The sequence below is a fragment of the Aspergillus tubingensis genome (assembly GCF_013340325.1).
Source record: "Aspergillus tubingensis WU-2223L DNA, scaffold_8, whole genome shotgun sequence".
Taxonomy (NCBI): Eukaryota; Fungi; Ascomycota; class Eurotiomycetes; order Eurotiales; family Aspergillaceae; genus Aspergillus; species Aspergillus tubingensis.
This window is the reverse complement of record NW_023336282.1, coordinates 3,150,248-3,170,681: the sequence shown is the minus strand read 5'-3', so window position 1 is coordinate 3,170,681 and position 20,434 is coordinate 3,150,248. Positions and strand designations below refer to the sequence as shown.

Sequence of the window (20,434 nt, the reverse complement as noted above, 5' to 3'; positions counted from 1 at the left end):
ATGGTATTGAGGTCGTGCCCCGACTGCCAAACAAGGGACGCAATCAATTGTGAACCGTAAGGAGACATGCATGAAGAACTATAGCTTTCAATAATGGGGAAGAAGGGAAGCAATGGTGTCACTAAGTAGAAGCTGCTGTTTGAGGGTTTCTCGGGGAGTTGGAGAGGAGTTGGAGTAGTTGTTACTAGTAGTGAACCGAAGTGCGGGTGATGGGGGTAGATTGGTACGCAGTATCGCATGATCTTAACAAGTGACCGGGAGATGGATGTAGAAGAAAGGGTCTCCCTGAAACTCGGAAGGACAGGAGAGAAGCTTCTTGGCCTATAGACCAAAAGGGATGCAGCTCCTCGCCTCGTTTGCTCCCCTGGAATCGATAGATTGATAGGTCTGTGTCACCATCACCTGACGCCAAGTTACTATCTATACGGGACTACTAGTAGTAGTATACACACACACTGTTATAAAATACAGAGCAGGCACTTCTGAGTAGCTCTACGCAGTGCTCCATATAGTATGTCATGTAAGATCTTCTGGGGAGTGTCAAAAAGACTCCGCCTTCCCAATTCATGGCTGCACTGTACCCAATTGAGTATCTATCTCCTATTACGAACCAGCAAAAGAGCGAGTCCGAAGTACAAAGTAGTAATTTGAATCTTTTGCCGAGATGCGTCAAAAAACAGGGGAGTTGTAATACGGCAGACACTAAACCGAGATTAGACCGACCAGCGGCGACTCCTATTGGTGAATGGGGCCACGCAGGGCGGGATTCCCTGCTTTGTTCCCTGCGTATCAAACCGTCCTCGTACTGCCCCATACTGACTTTTACTCACTTTTAGTTACTGTCAAACTTACACGGGCCGGTTTGAAGAGAAATTTTCCCAATGAAAAACCCCCTCTCTTTGCTGGATCGGCGTCATTGTTAGTATATGATTTCTCGCTCGTCGGAGTTCCTTGCTCTCTACTAGTACTTTTTTACTTCTTCTAATCTCAATCCTCCTCCACTTTCTTTCCCTTCTCCTCTCCCTTTTCCCTCTTCTCTTCCTCTCTCTCCCCGCCTTTCAGCCTCCTTCCATCCCTTGAAGAGCTGAATATTTTCGCTCCTCTCCCTTTCTCTCCCCCGCAGATCACGATGCGTCTGTGCACGCCACCTTCACCCCTCGCAGCAGCACAAGGTTTCGCAGCGTCTGCCAGCTCCGTTGCACGTCGTTCAGTCGTGCGCCCACGTGGTGGCCTCGTTGGGCGGAAATGCTAGTTTCGTCGCCCTCTCCGTCCGCCGCCCTGCGACCATCCCCCTCCCCTTCCACCACCACCACTACTACCAATACCACTCATCATTCCCATTCTCATCCCCTTCCCCATTCTCAGTCGCATCCTCATCCGTCCCCTCACTCCCAACCTTCTTCTTCTTCTTCCTACTCTTCATATCCCCGACAGCCTGCGCGTCAGCATTATGAGCCCGCCGGGCACGCTTCTTCTGCAGCTGCATCTTCCAACTCTCGTTTCGACCCGCAATCCTCTCGGCTGGCCATCGAAGAACTTCGATCGGCCCTAAACCGGCATACCGTTGGCTCATCCCCTCCCGGGCCCTCAGGGGATATCCCTCGCGGTCGCATGTCCGCCGGGCTGACCTCCTCTGGGGGCGGAAGTAGCACCACGTCTCATCCGCCTGCTGACGCCGCCATTCCCGCCTCCAATCCCATGCGCCCTGCTCAGGATCGTCCTGCCAATAACGTGTCTGTCCCAGCCGTACCTGCAGCCTCCGTTCCCGCCTCAGGTGCCCAATCTACGTCGACTCCCCCAATGCCGGTCCCCAACAGCGCTGGCTCCGGGTCCAACAAACGTAACAGCCCGAACGACCCTCCGGTCGGTGGTGAGCGAGCCGCGGGTCTAGCTCACGCTGACCTCGAGGGCTCTCAGACGAAACGAATGCGACCGGACGTTCCGGCAGTCAAGTTGCTGCCGGAGCGGTACGAGCTGGCGGATCCTCGGGATATTGTTGTGTTGATCTCGAGTATGTTGATGGAGCTGATCCGGTTTAACGACAAGATCCCTCTGAATCAAGGTCGCTTGACTCGCTTCCACTCGCGGTCGCCGCCGCGAATTTCGGTGCATGACTACCTCCAGCGACTCACCACCCATGCTACGCTGTCCCCTCCGATCCTTCTGAGCATGGTGTACTACATTGATCGGCTCTGTGCTCTATACCCCGCCTTCACCGTGTCCAGTCTGACGATTCATCGATTCCTCATTGCGAGCGCCACGGTAGCTAGCAAGGGTCTAAGCGACAGCTTTTGGACCAACAAAACCTACGCTCGGGTGGGTGGTATCACCATGACCGAGCTAGCCCTGCTTGAGTTGGAGTTCCTGTTCCGCGTAGAGTGGCGCATCGTGCCCGAACCCGAAGTGCTTGTAGACTACTACAAGAGCTTGGTCGAGCGATGTGATGGGTATGCGATCGGACGTGACAGTTGATCCTTTCTTTTCTCCGACGTCGACATTTGAGGTGCTTGCGAGCCACGCATGAAGATTTAGATCGATTGCATATATTTCTGGGCTTGGATGGCGCAAGCTATGGATTACTACTACTACTATCTGGAGAGTTTGTGGGAAGACGATGTGTTTGTACCAGTACATATCACACATACACGGACATGGAGTTGATGTTGTTTCTGCATATTATGATGGCGGGGAGCGATCGATATCCTTTATGGCTGGTGTTGTTTGATTTACCGTTTTCCCGTTTTTGTTCCTTTTGATCTTTTCCGTTCTAGTGTCGTGTCTGGTTTTTACTCGTATACACACCCTGTACAGCATTCACAATACATGATATATTTCACTCTTCTCGGACGATAGAGGGATCGATTGGCCCACTATGTTCCACCCACTCGACCCATCGCTGGGCCCGCTCCGTTACCCCGAGTGGTTTAGGCGTCATCGAAAAAGACAGTGCTGGCTGTATTTGCTTACCCGTGCAGAAACATGACATGACGTCTTTTCCTACTCCTCTAGTCCCAATCCATCTTCTCTGCTAGGGCTTAGGTCCTAGGGCACAGGGTCTGCAATCCCGTGCATCCAGACGGAAAGTTATTCAGCTTCATCTTGCCGCTCTCACATCTCGACCCATACGGCGCAGCTAATTCCACCAAATTGAGCATTCGCATTGAAAGAATGCCGTGATCGGACACATCGGCCATCCTCACTCTTCCCCTCCCATCGTCAAACTACCCCTCCTCCACCCGCAACCCCGCCATAAAAGCCATCACCCCGCGAGACAACCCACCAAACTCAATGGACGTCGAGGAGCTTCTCCGCGGCATCAAGCCCCTCGAGGGCCAAGTCACCGCAATCCGGACCGTCCAAGAAACACGTCCCCGCGAAGACTACGGTGCGCCTGCCCAATCTTCCCCACAATGACCTTACACGCATCTAACAACACCCCCAGCCGACGCCTACGTCACGGAAGTCAACGTCAAATGTGCCTCCAAAGTGATCAAGTGAGCTCTCCACCCCCAAACACACCTCAACCCCCTCACAGCTCACCTCCATCTCCAACACCACAGAGTCCTGGACTCCCGCTTCCCCCGCGACTCCTCCCAACCACTCAGCCACCTCCGCCGCTTCGCAAAACACAACCAAATCCCCGAACACCTCCGTCCCATCCTCCTGCGCGAGGGATCCTCGCCGGCGCAGACTATCTTCGTGCTCATCTCCCCACCTCTCCCTGATATCGAGTCCCTCCAAGATGCTCTATCGCCATTCGCGCCCCCGAACCCTGCTCCGGAGGAGAACAACAACAATTCGAGCCTCACCTTCCACACAATCCGCATCCCCCTCCAACCACCCCTCACCCCCGTCCAAGCCGATGCCTGGTCCAAAAGCATGTGGCCAGTCGTCTACAACCCCGCCGCACCGCGCGCCATGATCGCCCCGCCACCGCATATCCTCGCCCGCGCGCGCGACTCCATCCAGCCCAAAGCAGGCCAGTACCTCGCTCTAGCGCAAAGGGTGGCAGACGAGGCGGAGCGATCCGGTCTAGGTCGCCGTGTCGGCGCCGTTGTCGTGGACCCAGACCTTGAAGCAGAAGCAGCAGCAGCCGACAACAATGACAACGACGATGGAATCCACTGGTCCGACGCCGTCGTGGCAGTAGCCGGCGACGGCCGATACACCCGGGCAGCCACGGGCACAGAAGAAACCCCCAACCCTCCGAACCAAATTGCAACAACCTACTCCCCCGACCACGAAGGCGGGCCCGAACTCCACGCCCTAATGCGCGCCGTGGACCTCATCGCCAGTAAACGTCGCGAAGACCGCCCAGGCTCATCAGCTACAAACCGGCCCTGTCTTACCGAGGTGGAGAGATACTTCCTATCTAAATCAGACGTCGACACTACCGCTGCTGCTAGTACACAACCAACCGAACCCAACTCCGAATTCGAATCAAAGGAATCTACCCCCGTCCCCCCACCGGAGAAATATCAAAAGACTACAGAAACCTCCGCACAGCCTATCCATACTCACACCGAGACAGAAGCATCAGCGTCAGCATCGACATCGCGCATCCGCCCCCGCTCTCAAGGCGGATACCTCTGCACTGATCTAGATGTATACTTGACCCATGAGCCATGTATCTGCTGCAGTATGGGTCTGTTGCTCTCGCGCTTTCGGGCTGTGGTGTTTCCTCGGTCGGGGAGGATGGTCTCGGGTGGGTTGGCGTCGGAGCCGGTGGTTGGGCCGGTTCCTGTGGAGGAAGGTCGGGACGAGGTTAGGGATGAGGATGAGAATGTTGCTGAGAAGAAGGATAAGGATGATGATGGGTCGGTGGAAAGGGAGTATTATGGGTTGCATTGGCGGAAGGAGTTGAATTGGCGGGCGTTGGGGTTTGAGTTTGTGGAAGAGCAGGGGAGTGGAGAGGGGAGTGCTGAGTTGGGAGTGGCGTTTCATGCTTGATTTTATGGTGTGGGTATAGATGCATATGGTATAGGCGTCATGAAAAGGGCATTGTGTGGGTAGGTAGTGGGTGCAGTATTGTTAGTATAACTACCAAGTCCTGATCCAATGGACACCAAAAGAGTTTGAGAAGGCTACGTCTACATATTAATTTACAAAAAGCATCATGCTAACCTCGTCATTCATAATATTAAGCTAAGATATTATCAAATCAATGACTGGTTCCATAAAACCAACCAACTATTCGCATCTCATATGCAAGCAAGCGGCGGCTAGACATTTCCGCGTTTACTCATCCAGGCATTATTTCATCAAAGACCAGGACGTAGACCATTTTTGTTCTGTAACTTCTTCTTTTCCAATTCATCCCCGCAGAAGCCGGGCACGGCGCGACAGAGGCGCAATCTTGCGAATGATGGGGTCGTGAGGCGAGGTTTCGGCAACAGACATGTACAGCGCCTCGAGCCGTTGGCTGAGGATGTCCATGATTCTAGGCACAAGCTCGCGGATATCCGGGTCCTGATGTCTTGTTAGTACAGGTGCATGCATTAAGATCAGGTGATTAAACATACCATCGGGTTGACCGTTTGCAGGACCACTTCCAGCCATGTCAGACGCTGCATGATGTTGGTCTGCAGCGACGAAGTAACAGCAACGCCGACAGACAGACTGACAATAGGCGAGAGACTGGTCAGGTAGGAGGGATTCAGGCGCACAAACAGGTTGTCAAACAGGTCAGCCTGCTGGGAGGATTGGAGCCACTACATCACAATTAGCAAAGTCCTTAACAGTTTCATAAAAAAGACGCACCTTGACTGAACCCTCTTCGAACCGACCGGCGTTGATCAGTTCAGCGATTTCTTCCAATTCAACTCGCTCGGGAGTGCTCGTGTCGGTAACCGCGGGTGCAACAGGCTGCTGCGGCTGCTGCTGCTGTTGCTGTTGCTGCTGCACTGGTTCCGGCTGGGCCACCGGGGAGGCCAGGGCACGATTGAGTCGCAAAACTTCGCCCTGGAGCTGGGTCTGTGCCGTCGCCATGGAAGAAACAGTTTCAGAGAGTTCTCGCACGAGGGAAGTGAGCTGGTCAATCTTGGCGGCGTCATTCTGACGCTGCAGCTCGAACTGTCTTGCCTGAGCTTGCATCTGCTTCTCCATGGAGCTGGCAACCTTCTCCGCAGACTGCGCAGCAACATTCCGAATAGCCGGGGCAACGGTGTTGTGAACAGCCTTGGAGACCTCGTTCTCTACCTGGCTAGCCAGCTTCTGGCCCACAGCATCCGACAAGACTCTCATCAAATCGGGGTGCTGGACGGCGCGAGTGACGGCTTCAGGGAGGGCCTGGCGCAGTTCACGGGGAACAACACCTCCGATCTGCTGAGAAATAACGGTGTTAAGTTGCTTGCCGACAGCAGCGGTAGTGATATCGCTCAAAGCAGGCACAACCTCAGTCTGAATGTTGCTCGACACGATGCGAGCCAGATTCTTCTCCACATTGTCAGACAGGGTGCTCGAGACCAAACGCAGGACTTGATCCTGCTTGGCTGCCGAGGCCGCATCCCAGCTACGGCGTTCTTCATCGAAGCGCTGATACAGCCCTTCCACCTCACGGCCAAGGCTCTTGCTGAACTCGGATGACACAGCACTCTGCAAGGCTTCCAGATGCTTACTCAGAACAGCTGCAGAGTCGACAGTCACCAGGCCAGGTCCAGAGGGCGCCGAGGGAGCAGAAGCCGAGACGGGGGTAGGCGCAAGAGATGCCTTCTGTACATCGCCGTTGGATTGTTCAGCACTCGCAGGAGTCTGAATAGAGGCAACAAAGTCACCAGTGATGGGCTCAGTTCCGGTTGCAGGTTCCTTGCCCTTGACGGATGGCTCACCCGTTGGGGTGGCTGTCGCAGCACTCTTCTTCTTCTTCTTTTTATCAGCCTTGTCGGTGCTAGTAGCAGTAGTAGCAGGCTCAGGCTGTTCTTGGGCGGGCCTCCTCGTCACCAACTTGGTGGGAGACTGAGTACGCAGAGTGCTAGGACCGGCGGCGGCAGGAGCAGCGGCAGCCTCAGTGTTCAACTCAGGGATCTTCTTGGCGATCTCCTTAACTGCAGGCTTGGTAGGAGTAGGGGCAGAATCACCGTTGACCGAAGGCTCGTCTGCTACATAGGTGGGGAAGGTCTGCAGTTCAGCGATATCGATGAGGCCCTCTTCCAACGCATTGACAGGGCGAATGATCTTGTTGTCCGAGGTCCATCCCAAGTCTTCTTTCTTGATGTTCAGGCACGTCACTCCACGGGAGTGCATAACGTAGAGTTCGAACAAGCCGTTCTCGTCGCCAGCGCTCTTAGTGACCGGGAGAAGGTCCAAGCTGCGCAGCTGTCCCTTGGAGGCGAAGGAGATCTCGCGGATGCCGCTCATGCATGCGGTAGATTCCGGCTTTGGCAGGCTGCTATCCTTCTCACCCGAGCGCTTGATGAAAGAAGCCTGCGACATCGCCTGCAGGTTGTACCTGGGGGCGGACAGGTGGACGAAATAGATGGAGTTCCTGGTGGGATGTCCGACGACAATGATGCCTGACGCAGGGTGGTAGGCGACACTGCAGATGGCGTCCGACTCGTTCTCATGGGGGAACTTGAGCTCCTGCACAGCCTTGCCCAGCCCAATATCCCAGAGCTGCAGGGTGTGGTTCTGCTTAAGACCCACCAGCACGTAACGAAGCGCCATCGACTTGACATAGGGACGCAGCTTGTCGATAAAGAGCACCGAAGTGGGCCACGACTTCTCGGTAGGGGAACCCGTAACGAAAGTGTTCAATGGAACTCGTACCTCAGCCGGGCCAGGCCCAGCGGTAAAGAAGGCAGGATTGCTAATCGCCTCCCGGATGTCCCAGAAGCGCAGTCGGCCGGTCTTGTCAAGAGAGGCAATGACGGTGTCGTCGTCGCTAAACATGAAGTCCTTGCCGGCCTTGCCGGTCGAGATTTTCAGAGCACGCTCCTTGAAGAACTTCTCAGTGTTGACGACGCGTTGGGGGCCTGCGACACCATAGCTGGGGTTCATAGCAGCCTGTGGCGAAACAACATAGATGTTCTTTCCACGGCCAATGGCAAAGAAACCAGGATGGCGAGAGCTCCGTTTGGCCCGCGTTTTCAGCTGGCCGCCCGAAGTGTTCTCGTCCGAGGCCGGGAAAGGTGGGAAAATGAGGCTCTCGCTCTCGAGAGCGTCCAGTTCGAAAAGATCCTTATCGGCGCGCGAGATCAAGGCCCAGTAGACTGCACCGCTCACGCCAATACCAAGGAGCGCCTGTTCCTCGGTGCTGCGGCCAGTTACCGCCTGCGAAGTACAGACAGCAACGTTGAACACGCGGTCACGAGCGGAGCGGAACACTTGCTTGTCACTTCCGTCGTCCTGACGAATGATACGCATGCCTCCATTCTTTGCCAATGCATAGACGATGTAGTCGGAAGTAGCGGACGTCAAAGAGCGATCAAGCTGGTCGAAGTCCTTCTTAAGCCGAGCGATGTCCATGATACCGTCATCTCGCAGAGTTGCAAGTTTCCCAGCGTGGGCCTTGACGATGATGGAGATGAAGGGCTTCAGAGGGAAGTTATGCACGGAGACGACACGCTCTTCCTCCTTCTCAGCGCTGTCCTCCGCGCTCTCCCAGCTGTCGGCCAGCGCATCGCCGCTGCCACTCTGAGAAGTCTCCTTCGCAGCAGGGGACGGGGCGGTGCCTTCAGTTTCTTCCTTGTCGGTCTTGTTGTTGACAGGTTCAGTGTCCTCCTTCGCCTCAGCCGCCGTCTCGCGCAGGTGAGAAGCAACAGACGAAATAACTGCCTGAGCGCTCTCTTCCTGAGCTGACGCGATCTGAGACACCTGCTGCTCCGCAGCTTTGGAAGCAGCAGTATCCACCTCACGGCTGATTTCCTCCACGAGCTTGTCAACCACTTGTGTAACAGCTTCCTTCTGCTCCTCGGCCAGAACGGGCGATGTGGCGCGTTTATCCTCGGTGGACTCCACGGGGTTGGGCGCCGGCGCATTCTCAGCCTTGGTAGCAATGCTGACCTTCTTGGTCTTCATGATTTCCACGGCTGGACTCTCACTCCGAGACTTAGGCTGAGGAGACTTGACTCGAGGGGAGGCGGCAGCCAGCTGCTCAAATGGATTGACGTAAGTAAACATCGATTCCTTTCCAGAGGGCTTGTCTAGATTCCCAGACAGAGGCTCCTCCGGACGGGCAGCCGACTCTCCGACAACCGGACCAGATGGCTGCAGGATGTTTCTCAACTCTGCCTCGGGCACGGGGGACTTGATGGGAGAGACAGTAGATGGAGACTGAGAGACAGGTCTCACAGGTCCTTCCGACACGTCCTGTGCGGGCTTGGGGCGGTTCAGCAGACGAAGCAACATCTCCTGAGTATTCTCTGCGGTCGGAGCAGCAGAAGAGGAGCTCTCCGCCACACCGGGACTCGCAGCCGCCGCCCCAAGCTGACCAGGGTGAGTACCCGCCGGTCTAACAGGTGGAGCAGTGGATTGACCCTGTCCAAAGAGCGACGCGACAAGGTCGGACGCAGAGATGTTCCTCGCATGGCCCGACGAAGCCTCTTCCGGAGCAGCAGCACGCGCCTCGGGGTATTTGGGCTGATCGATCCCAGCCATCACCGCGGGCGACTGCTGCTGCTGTTGCTGAGCAGGAGCAGCCGGAGGCTGGTTGAACTTGAGGAGGTTCAACAGGTTGACAGCACGGTCGGGGTTTTGCGGCAAGGGCTGATGATGCGGCTGCCGCTGCGGCTGCTGCTGGGGATAAATGTCCGCACGCGGAGTGGAAACGTTGGGACTAAGGATATCCGAGCCATGATGAGGCGGAGTATTAACCGGCGACGGGCTATGGATATTCGACGAGACGGATGGATGACGGTAGCCGTGGTGGTGGAGGTGTTGAGGGTGAGGGTAGCTCTGGCCGTCATAGGGCGGCTGGAACTGCTGCTGTTGCTGGCGGTAAGCAGGCTGGTACTGGCCGGGGTGCTGCTGCTGTTGTTGCTGCATGGGAGCATCATGAGCAGGGGTGCCCGATGGCGAGGGGCGCGGCCTGATGCTGGCCAGAAGGGCCTGAAGATCATTGGGGGTGGACATTTCTGTCACTCGCCGGGGTGGAAGAGGCGACCTCCAAACGAAATTCAAGCTCTAAAGGTCGTGCGAAGAAGCTCTCTTTCGAGAGACAACAAGCGAGGCAAAGGAAAGAGAACGCGAGAAAAAGGAGCAGGCAGACTCGCGAAGGAGAAAGAAAAAAGGAATGCAAGCAGAACAAGCAAGAAGACCAAAATGACGGACTGACTATAGTACACAACGAAGGGGGAGAAAAGGGAGAAGGGAAGGAAGAAAGGGAAAAGAGGAAGAGAGAAGAGAAAGCTCGGCGAAGAGCGAGTCGAAGCGAGAAGCGGAAGAAATGAACGGCGGAGAGGTTTTTGTGGCTAGTGAATTTGGCAGGCGGTGTGGCTGATTTACTTGCTTGTATGGTCAGGTATGGTATGTCTGTATGTATTGGGAAAAAGGATGAAGGGAAAAGGAAAGGAAAAAGAATCACGAACCATAAATACCATATCATCATCAGTACTAGTTATTATACTCGAGTCATAATTCACCGACATCAGTTTCACTTACAATTCAAATTCACACCTCACCAATTAACTGTCCATCCTCGGAAGTGAGGTACCTCGAACAACCTTACCGGTACCCTTCCCTTACATTTCCCTCGCCACCATCTCTTACTTACTGTCACACTGTCACCGTCACTCAACCAAACCAAACCACTTTATCACCGATCGACATCATTGCCGCAATTCCGTCCAAATACCTACCACCTACTACCCTCACCAACCACTATCCCAAACGACCACCGACAAAACCAGCACCATGTTCTGTCTCCGGAGGTAAGCAAGCAAGCAAGCAAGCCAACCTAACCCATCCAACCATACCGATCTCTCCAAAATCATATCATATACTAAATGAAACAAAATACAGCTGGCTCCCCCTCCTCTTCATCCCAACAAACGCCTCTCCCCTCTTCATCATCTCCTTCGTGACCCTAACTTACATCCTCCACCGACCCTGCATCTACTGCTCCGCGCTCCTCCTCATCCTCTTCATCTCCTCCTGTCACTGGTCCGACAAATGTTTCTTCGATCTCCGCGGTGACTGGTTCTCTCCGCGTTACTCCACCACATTAGATACCACCACATCATCCAACGAAACCCTCGCCAGCTACGTCTTCGAAACAGTCAACAGCACCACCAAGGCCCTTGCCGGCGCCGTCGTCGAAGAAGCGCAACGCAGACTCGCCCTGAATGGAACGTTACCCGCGGCGGCGTCGACGGGGACGACGACTTCCGCGCATGATGAGTGGACGGGTATTGGGCTTGAGTGGTTGAGGAGTCTTTTGGGGAGGAGGGAATGGACGTTGCCGTGTGTGGATGTTAAGGTGAGGTTGTAATTTAGGGGGGTGTTCACTTATATTTATATACTATATTGGGTGGGGAAAAGGAGAAGGGGATGGTGGTGGTGAGTGATATGGAGGGATTTAGATTTATATGGTCTAGTTTCTGTGGTTCTCTTCTCACTTTGCCCTCACCCTTCATTTCAGTTCATTTTATTGTTTTGTCTTGTTGAAAGAGATCGGCATTCGCATGTTGTGTATATCTTACTTCTCACTCTCACATCACCACAACCTCCCCTCATCTCTCTCCTCTGCACCCTCTCTCCTGTTCAAGTCCGCAGTCGAGATGGACGTCGATATAAACATAGAGAAATCGCGGTGGACTTGCAGCTAGCTGCATACATGATGCATATTATATATGTCCTCCTTGAAGAAAGACCTGGTATGGAGTGGATTCGTGGGAAAATTCTCCGGTGTAACCTGCGGGGCTTTTATGTACATAACTATCATCTTCTTCAATCCTTGTCCTATCTTGTGCTGAAACGGATTGTCGTTGATAACACGGGTGCATATGGTAGTCACTCTTATGTTCATGGTGCCATGTAGGTAGTTGTGGAAGTACGGTAGCAATTCTTGGGGTATAGATAGTTATATCATTATCGCCGGTCTCTGCACCCGAGGTCATATTATAGTACTGGTGATATATCGAGCGCGAAACCATAGTCTCCTGCAAATGTTGGTAAGGAAAGTAACGTCATCGTACTAATTACAATGCAAATAGGTATCTAGCTGGAAGCAAGAATTAAGCCCAAAGATAGGTAGGTACCGGCTGCGATCACACTTGTCAACAGGGCAAGTAGAACACATCCCACAGTAGATAGAATCAAGTCATAGTCGAAGCATAAAACCACACCACGTCGCATCAAAAACATCATAAAACGTAAAAAGGTATCACAAAAGATGGCGAGAACATAGCCCGTCGTAAACTCCGTGGACGCGTCGAGTATGCGAAGAGCAAAGGGCGGGTATCGAAGCACCGATGTGCAAGGATCGTAGAGAAGTAATATAAACAAGTCGGACATGAGGAGGGAATGAGGGGAGTATTAATGGGGGACGAGGAGCTTTCCGCACTGAGTGCTCTAATGGTATGCACCTCCGGTTGTTATCGGCATAGGCCAATCGTCTTCGGTAATGCTGCTCCAGAAGCTCCATATCGTCCCAACTGCCAAAAGAGTGAATAGTGTCTCGAACAATGCGCCGTTGATCTTGCTGCCGGAGGCGTGGCAGAGGTGAACGCTGATCACGTATTCAAAGATTTGTCCGATGGCGAATAACAGGGCAGCAGCAGTCAAGTAGACTATCGACAGGTTAGAGTCAGATGCAACAGAGGAAGATCATCCGGAGATAATTTGTGAACATACTCATTGGTCGAACTTCGCCCAAGATCCGAACAACTAGGACAGCCTCCAACACATAAAACGCGACGAGGCAGATGAGAGGAAAGAGTTGGTACAGCACATAGAGGGCAATGTTGCGATAGTTGTTTGCCTCGGTTGTCGCGAATTCACCGGTCCAATCGAAAGCCGTGTCCAGGGCGATATAGCCCGTACCGATGAAGAGAACCAGGGCGGAGGCAAGGATTAGACCGATGGAGGCCGGGGTACCGTCGTCGAGGAATTGATAGCCCACCACGGCATTTAGAAAAAGAATCCAGCATGTTGCGGTGATTGCAGCGACATGTGCAGCGGAGAAGCCCTATGCATGCTGATTAGACACAGCAATCCGTGTGAGGAGTCGCACCACTAACCTTGCGCACTGCTGCATCCAGAGGGAAGCCGCCCACAGAGAAGATCTCGCAGATTTCAACGACGATAAATGCCAGCAGAAATATTTGCATTTCCCTATTCCAATCAGCACTTTTCCCTCCATATTCCTTGTCCAATCATTTGTCGCGTACCTCCTTCCGACAGCCGCCCGTTTGCGATCCGACCTGAACAGCAGGAACAGCGATACTAGAATGGAAATGAACGCGAGAAGAATCGAGCCTGTGGAGATTAGCGCTAAGAATTCCACCATGAGCCTGTCTGGTATGCCATACCCAGATTGCTGAGGTAGCGGTTATCGCTGAGTTCGATACCGTGAAGCGGGCATCCTCCGTACGCCTCATTAGGGGGTTGGTTGTTGGAGACAAAGAGCTATCGGAAGCACATGGTCAGCCACATGGAATGTATCAATTGAGCATTGACGGCCGATGACAGGAACAGGAAAAGGCAACTGGGGATAAAGCAAATTGGGGAAGGGAAAACGTACATTGCAGACGGGCAGTGTGGAATCTCGACAAAAGTCCTGCACATGCAGATCATTCACGGTCAGCTTCTTCGATATTCCGGCAGATGCAGACGATAGATCAGTCGCAAACCCACGTTGAAATTGCCAAACTGTGTCGAACCCATGGCTAAAGAGGCACGAAGCGCGACACCATGCAACCAAGGTCACGGAGAGTAGGTGTGGTCAGACGGTGGTGGTGGTGGTGGTGATGACGGTGAATAATTCGATCGAGTTCGGCAGACCCACGTCGGTCACGATGGCTCCGCTGCAGATCTGGAATGTGGGAATAAGAAGAGGGCACCAATTATGATTACACAGGAGTGTGATAAGGAGCAATAAGAATTATTTTTTTTGACAGGGTGGGAAATTCGGCTTGAAATGACGGGAGAAAGAATGGGGCCAACAGGGACAGAGAGTGAGAGAGACAGGCTGCCCACGAGAAGGGAAAAAGAAGAGAAGGAAGAGAGACCAGGGGGAGGGGAGGGCCTGAGAGGCCGGGTTCACAATTCGACGTGCAGTCGGACAGTTGAAAGAAAGCGGGAAAGGATGGAGCGGATTGATCGGAAGATTGAAAGACGAAAGAGGAACCGAAGGGGAAAGGAAGGGTAAATAATATCAGCAAGTCGAGGGAGACCGAGGCGTGAGCCAAAGATTCGTGAAAGCGATAATCTCAAACACCGGCGCAGGTGGACGATCTGTAGGGCCGGGTGGGTATGTGTACTACAGTAGTAGTATTGTAGTGGTAGTTATGTGTGGGGACGGGAACAAGCAGCGTCGTCGAGTAACAAAGTCATACACAAGTCTAGATGAGACTGTGTGAAAAGATGAACGATCGATCAAGTTAAGATGAGAATAATAGAGAGGGAAGATAGAGAGACAACGGAGCGAGGAAGGGAAGAAGAAGATGATGATGCTGAGCCACGCTGTCCGGGCGAAAAGCGTCGGAAGAAAGCGAAAGAGAGAGAAAAGGAAGAAGAAGAAGGGGAGGGGAAATGATGGGGAGAGAGATAGTACTAATTCAGTACACAAGAAATAGACTAATCAATGTCGAGTCTAGCTCTGCTGTGCTGGAAAACAGAGCGTCGAGGGAAAAAGATGGGATGGAATTAGTTCCAGACTGGCGCGGGTTTAGCGTTGAATTGGGAGATCTTTCGGGTGACGATGATAGGCAGTGCGAGTCCATCCCACCAGTCAGTCTAAGACTACTAAGACCCAGAAGGAAAGAAAGGCCCGTTGCGCGACGCCATCCACAGCCAACGAATGGCCCCTAAATAAGGCATTGTCCGTCATAACTGGAAACCCTGCAGCTGAAGCGCAGCAGATCCAGGAACCAGATAGGCTGGCAAAGCGGGAATTACTTCATGCGGCTGGTAAAGACTGTGTGAACACTGAACAGAGACACAGTCTATACTAACAACAACCCCTGTACTTCTTCCACTTCATCAGAGTTTTGACCCCCTGTGGAAAACATATCCAGAATCTTACAATTCAAGTACCATGGATCATGTTCTCCCTTTTTGCCATCCATGGCTCGGGCTTTCCTGAAATTTTTTTTCTCCATTTTCTATTCTGGTTCCGCTCTCAACCCGCGTCTTGGTCCCAGTCATGAATCATGGCAAAAATAAAAAAGAAATCGCTACATACTACTTACGTATTGGGGCTAATAATAGCAGTTGACAGGCAACATTTTCCTTGGGGCTTGATCGATCTTGCATGAAAATCCGGATGTGAAATGCCGCTGCGATCTTCTTAGTTCTTCCATCCTTCGACTGTACTTACTACTTACTTACTATGATGTGTCTTACCCGCGCGGTTCCTTCGCCGAATGACGCCTGCAGGACCTCCCCAGCCACACACAATATCCACACACCCTGTCGGTCAGACATGGTTCAACAACATCCATCCTATGTTCATGTTCATTCTTACTTATGCTTCCCGGAAAACTATCTGATGCTGCATAATGTCGTGTTCTCTTGTAGTAAGATGCATGTCCCGTTTTACAAAGTAAATTAGATCTCACCCAATCTCACTCATCCTAGTGGGACTCACAGCCAAGCCAGGATCTCTGTCTTGTATCTGTCTGCTCGGCACCCTTGCATCCATACCTTACCTGTGGTATATCCAATTGATCATACTACAAAGGAATCGTCTAAAGGGAGGTTCAGAGAGCAACATTGCCCTTGTAAAACTAGTAGATGGAACAATCTGCAGGACGGAGAATGCCGTCAATGCCAAAATGCTGGGCAGATGGTGGAAGTCGTCACACCGATTTAGTTTCCCGATATATTGTCGTTGCCTATTGATACCATCATCCACCCACTGCAACAAAGTCCGCAGATCCCATCCTCTAGTACTCTAGCACACGTCTTCAATCTTCAACTCCTTCCCATCATGCTCTCCCAGATCCAGCTTCAGCGTTCGCCCGAACAACTCCAGCAACATCTCAAAGCACACCTTGGTAATAGCAGGGTCATACCGTCCCTTGCTGAGCTCATCGCGAATAAAGGCATCTATTGAACCCTTGTCAGCGACCACACCCTTCTACTCCCCCCTTTCCTAAACAGGTCAAAATGGAGCACCTACGTTGAGCCCAAGCCACTTCGTAAAAGCTAAACAAGACTCCCTTGTCATGAAGGGTCTTGCGGATCAAATCCCTTCCCTCGGGCGGAACATGGGTATCGTTCTTTCCAAAAATCTGCGACAACACACGAACAATCCCTCCTGTTAGCACTACTTATTCCCTCGCGCACGCGAAGTGGACTTGAAAGAATGAAAACGCAGGGATCCGATCTCACCATGAGCATCTCGCCCTTGATATCCCCCGCCCGGGCCAAACTATCATCATTCTTGCCCAGCCCCAACGTCTTACTATGGATGTCCGTGGCAAAGTAGCACACCGCCGCTTTCACGCGGCTGTCCAACGCGCAGCGATACGCCAGATGTCCACCAAGGCACATACCCGTCGCACCTACACGGCCATTGCACGTGGGGAGTGACAGAAGATAGTCGACGCACAATGAGGCGTCCTCATCGTAAGCCGCGATTTTCTATAATAAAAATCCCTCAGCATGGCCTTGCCCATGTTTCACGACACAAATTGTAATTGAATGAAGTGGACAAAGAATCTACTCACCTTGCTTATCTTCCACTGATTGCCCTTATCCGTATCCTCGGCATCATACTTCAACGGCTCAGGGCCTGTGAATTCATGATAACTCGAGGGTGCCGCACAGATGTATCCCTGTCCGGCGATTTGGCGAGCAAATCGCGCAACGGGGCCAGTTACTATATGTATAGGTGTGATCAATAATGATACCTTCTCACCACAGGGAATCCTCCTGGGATTGATTTGTGAGATCGAGCTTGCGACCTACCTTGATAGATTTCACTAAAGACAACTACACCGGGGAACCGCGCCTTAGGATATCCGGGAATAGTAGGGTGGAACACATAAATGCCTGAATTGGGAACCAAGTCAGCAATATTCAATTTGATGGAAGATTAGTAGACATCCTCAAGTGTAGCCGCAGCTACTGGTGGATTATAGGTGAATCTCAAACTCGAACTACTTATGGGTAACATACGCATAGTTCCACTGCCGTCCGCCTTGGTCGGCACATCGTGGAAAGATTCCTGGATCAACATAGTGGATTAAGCTTGCAATTGTCGTAGACAAGGCGTAGTATAGAGCTATTCGATGTTTGAAGGAGCTCAGGACAAGCAACCAATCGTCAATTGTAGAGTTTTAATTCTGAATAGAACGTTATGGCGGGGCTCAGTTGTTGTTGCGATAAGATTCCCGAAGATGGAGGGGTAGTCATGTGATTTGAAGTTGAGGAAGGCATTGGGATGACGATGTGGAAAGTCAACCATTATATGAGTAATTTGTGGCAGGGTGATGAATTGTACTTTGTTCGAGCTGCAGTTTGACCATATCATTGGTATCTGCCTTGTATTAATTAGGATACAGTGAGATGCTTGCTACCTATTGGTCGCAACTAGGTTCGGGAATACATGAAGAATGAAAGAAAGTTGAACGGAGACGAATGGAGAAGAAAACAAGAAGCACAATCTAATAATGTACATAGAATGTTCATAATCTAACAGGGTAAGGTGAAATGCGATACTCGAGGAATTATCCTCATGCAGAACTAAAATCAAGACATAATGCATGTACTGCAGCGTAGTCGAGCCACGACTCGAGCGCATGGATCGAGCAAAGAAAGAGATTACAACAAGATATGGTAAAATCGGTCAAAAGCAATGAAGCTTGTAAATGGTAAGGCCCTACCTGCACCTTAGACCAGGGGATGTGAAACCCCCAGGTTGCGCTGCGAGGAGTGGGCTGCCGCATCGAGACGCTTAGAAAACATACTAGCCGTGAAAGTCAGCTGTCGGTCTGCATTATCAACACTCGGCAGTGAACTTACCGGGATGAAAAGATAAGGAACCTGTCTCTCGTACTCCCTCCAGGCCTCGCCGTACTTGTTCCGGCAACGCTCAATATCGCGCATCGCACGGTGGGTGATCATGCAGGCAAAGAACAAAGGATAGAACCAAGGAAAGGGGCTGCTGAACCCAGTGATGAGACCCCAGTTAAGGGCAAAGTACAGGTCACAGGTGTAGTGGATCTTGCGTGCCTTGCCATCTGTAGTATACGAGTTTAGCGCAATGTATGACATGAAAGGTAAGATATGAGCAGCACTTACACCAGCCGTCGACGAGGATCTTCGAACCATCCTCAGCCGTAATGGTCTTGGGGTTCTTCAGCGTCTGCCAAGGCAGCTGAGGGAAGGTGCTGCGGAACACCATCGTTCCACGCTCCTGTTGGCGGTAACGGTTCTTCTGGCTGTTGGTCGTATCCCACACCCAGTACACAAAGAGGTAGGCAATGTAGAGGAATGTGAGGAAGTAGCGGTTCCAGTGGTACGTGGCCGGGTCGTGGTTGGCCAGGTAGATTGTGCAGTGACAGTAGCTCAGAGGAACACCAGCGAGATTCCAGAAGATCAGCATGAAACCCCATTTTTCGTAGTACATATCCCTGCAAATAAATCAGACTGTGACACACTGTCGCAAGTTCCGGGAATAACTTACCAAGTTGACACAATGCACTCTTCACCCTTAGAGCAGGCGTTCGCGTACAAGAAGTGCGCCATGAGAAGGAAGCCAACTTCTCCAGAGACGTAGCCATAGACTTCATACTGCCTGGCCGCGGCACCCAAGGTAACGAAGAGCAGAATGTACCAGGGAAGGCGAACTTCAAAGAACATCTTAAAGTCCAAGATCCCAAACATTCTGGGGTTAAGCTCGGCACCCATGAAGAAGTCGTAGACATGGTACCCGGTCATGCGATGTTGCGCCCCGCGTGCCAATGCCGAAAAGTAGGCCACGAAAGCAACAAGGAACCCAGAAAGGATAGCGACGCTCATAAGAGGGCCGAACTCGTCAATGATAGTGTACAGCTTAAAAATGCCAGTAACATGAAGCAGGGAGGCCAGCACAATGGTGGTGTAGAAGGACCAAACAGCAGAGCAGTAGTAGGGCAGCTGCTTGCCTCCCAAGTGCGGCAGAGGACGACCCATCACAGTGATACCGGGAAGATACAGGTAGCAGATTCCCTCGAAGATGAAGAACACCCAATAGATCGTCCAAGCCTTGAGAGACGGGAAAGCACCTTCGTATACCAGGTGTCCCAGATGCGCAAAGAAGTCCGCCATACTCTGTCCATCGGCGGGGCGAGGAAACTTGCCATCGTAGTAGGTGGCACCAATCCACATGTAGTACATCAGTAGCGGGAATCCGATCATCATGGACGCTACACCGAACGAGCCTCCAAATTCAAAGTGGCCGCTGTAGTCGACTTTGGGGTCCTTCCCCTCTTCCCAACCATCCACAATCCGAGCCTTCTTGACACCAGAATTCTCGGCATGACCATTGGTCGCGAATGGCTTTGACTCTTCCTCCACAGGTTCAGTCTTGATCTTGACAGAAGTGCGTCTCCGGGTTGTCGACTTCGACCCTTCAGCTGTCGAGTCGGAAGGTTCCTCTGACAGTCTGGCGCTGGCGCTGCGGGTTACTCGGCGGCCAGGTGTCTCGATGAAGCCGGGTCGCTCCATTTTCCTAGAGGAATTGATCGACCGGTCAGCCAGAATCAATTACAAGAAGCAGAGTGAAAGGTTCGCATGCGAAGCGCAATTGGGGTAGACCGAAGGTAAGATAATTTCACGACTGGGGTTCCTCACTCGGTCCCTGGTTCATCGTGCCTTCTTGTTCTCTCCCATGGAACTCTCACTCCCTTGCGCAGTTAAATGACTTACTTTGGGGTTTTCCCCGTTTGGGATCGAGTGACGGTCATTGTGTGCTGACCATAAGAGGCCTCAGGCCAAGGGTTCTATAATTGATTGGGTATAAGTGAAGGGAAGAATGGGCGCAATTGACGCGAGGAGAAGGGTTAGGGAGATGAGGGAGAATCTTTAGGCGGTCGCAAGAACAACAACAACATTCAGGTTGGGGATGCACTAAAAGGGAGTGGGTGCGTTGCCCGCTGCGGCAGGATCATCGTCCCTGGAGCTTATTACTGCAACCAACAATAATACTACCCGCGGAAGGCTTGTACAATCCCACAATAAATGAAAGGGGTAAAGGGTCCGATATAAAGCACGGACTATCATAAGACGAACGGATTAATTTAATGAATCAATAACTACTAGTACTATCAGGTCATACAGAAGGGTCATG

The 20,434-nt window shown here is 52.2% G+C and overlaps 7 protein-coding genes across 7 annotated transcripts; 3 read left to right on the top strand and 4 right to left on the bottom strand.

Moving 5' to 3' along the window:
* Nucleotides 1-1,245: 1,245 nt before the first annotated feature.
* Nucleotides 1,246-2,472, top strand: phoB (regulatory cyclin phoB; the record flags this gene model as incomplete). The annotated part of the gene is made up of 1 exon (XM_035502475.1): nucleotides 1,246-2,472. The coding sequence occupies one exon, from the start codon at nucleotides 1,246-1,248 to the stop codon at nucleotides 2,470-2,472; it is 1,227 nt and encodes a 408-aa protein (XP_035358368.1).
* An 816-nt stretch (nucleotides 2,473-3,288) lies between these two features.
* AtWU_07365 (putative tRNA-specific adenosine-34 deaminase subunit Tad3) lies at nucleotides 3,289-4,950 on the top strand (the record flags this gene model as incomplete). The annotated part of the gene is made up of 3 exons (XM_035502474.1): nucleotides 3,289-3,385; nucleotides 3,443-3,494; nucleotides 3,561-4,950. 3 exons carry the CDS (start codon nucleotides 3,289-3,291, stop codon nucleotides 4,948-4,950), a joined length of 1,539 nt encoding a protein of 512 aa, XP_035358367.1.
* Nucleotides 4,951-5,313: 363 nt separating this feature from the next.
* On the bottom strand, nucleotides 5,314-10,068 carry AtWU_07364 (uncharacterized protein; the record flags this gene model as incomplete). The annotated part of the gene is made up of 3 exons (XM_035502473.1): nucleotides 5,314-5,469; nucleotides 5,523-5,711; nucleotides 5,761-10,068. The coding sequence occupies 3 exons, from the start codon at nucleotides 10,066-10,068 to the stop codon at nucleotides 5,314-5,316; spliced, it is 4,653 nt and encodes a 1,550-aa protein (XP_035358366.1).
* A 780-nt stretch (nucleotides 10,069-10,848) lies between these two features.
* Nucleotides 10,849-11,425, top strand: AtWU_07363 (uncharacterized protein; the record flags this gene model as incomplete). The annotated part of the gene is made up of 2 exons (XM_035502472.1): nucleotides 10,849-10,865; nucleotides 10,957-11,425. 2 exons carry the CDS (start codon nucleotides 10,849-10,851, stop codon nucleotides 11,423-11,425), a joined length of 486 nt encoding a protein of 161 aa, XP_035358365.1.
* A 1,082-nt stretch (nucleotides 11,426-12,507) lies between these two features.
* On the bottom strand, nucleotides 12,508-13,821 carry AtWU_07362 (chitin synthase export chaperone; the record flags this gene model as incomplete). Its single annotated transcript, XM_035502471.1, has 7 exons — nucleotides 12,508-12,725; nucleotides 12,790-13,123; nucleotides 13,176-13,269; nucleotides 13,326-13,413; nucleotides 13,467-13,563; nucleotides 13,679-13,714; nucleotides 13,792-13,821. The coding sequence occupies 7 exons, from the start codon at nucleotides 13,819-13,821 to the stop codon at nucleotides 12,508-12,510; spliced, it is 897 nt and encodes a 298-aa protein (XP_035358364.1).
* A 2,230-nt stretch (nucleotides 13,822-16,051) lies between these two features.
* AtWU_07361 (dienelactone hydrolase family protein) lies at nucleotides 16,052-17,341 on the bottom strand (the record flags this gene model as incomplete). The annotated part of the gene is made up of 6 exons (XM_035502470.1): nucleotides 16,052-16,206; nucleotides 16,280-16,391; nucleotides 16,492-16,743; nucleotides 16,830-16,981; nucleotides 17,071-17,154; nucleotides 17,281-17,341. 6 exons carry the CDS (start codon nucleotides 17,339-17,341, stop codon nucleotides 16,052-16,054), a joined length of 816 nt encoding a protein of 271 aa, XP_035358363.1.
* A 717-nt stretch (nucleotides 17,342-18,058) lies between these two features.
* Nucleotides 18,059-20,051, bottom strand: erg4 (c-24(28) sterol reductase; the record flags this gene model as incomplete). The annotated part of the gene is made up of 5 exons (XM_035502469.1): nucleotides 18,059-18,070; nucleotides 18,127-18,344; nucleotides 18,406-18,737; nucleotides 18,791-19,816; nucleotides 20,014-20,051. The coding sequence occupies 5 exons, from the start codon at nucleotides 20,049-20,051 to the stop codon at nucleotides 18,059-18,061; spliced, it is 1,626 nt and encodes a 541-aa protein (XP_035358362.1).
* Nucleotides 20,052-20,434: the final 383 nt, after the last annotated feature.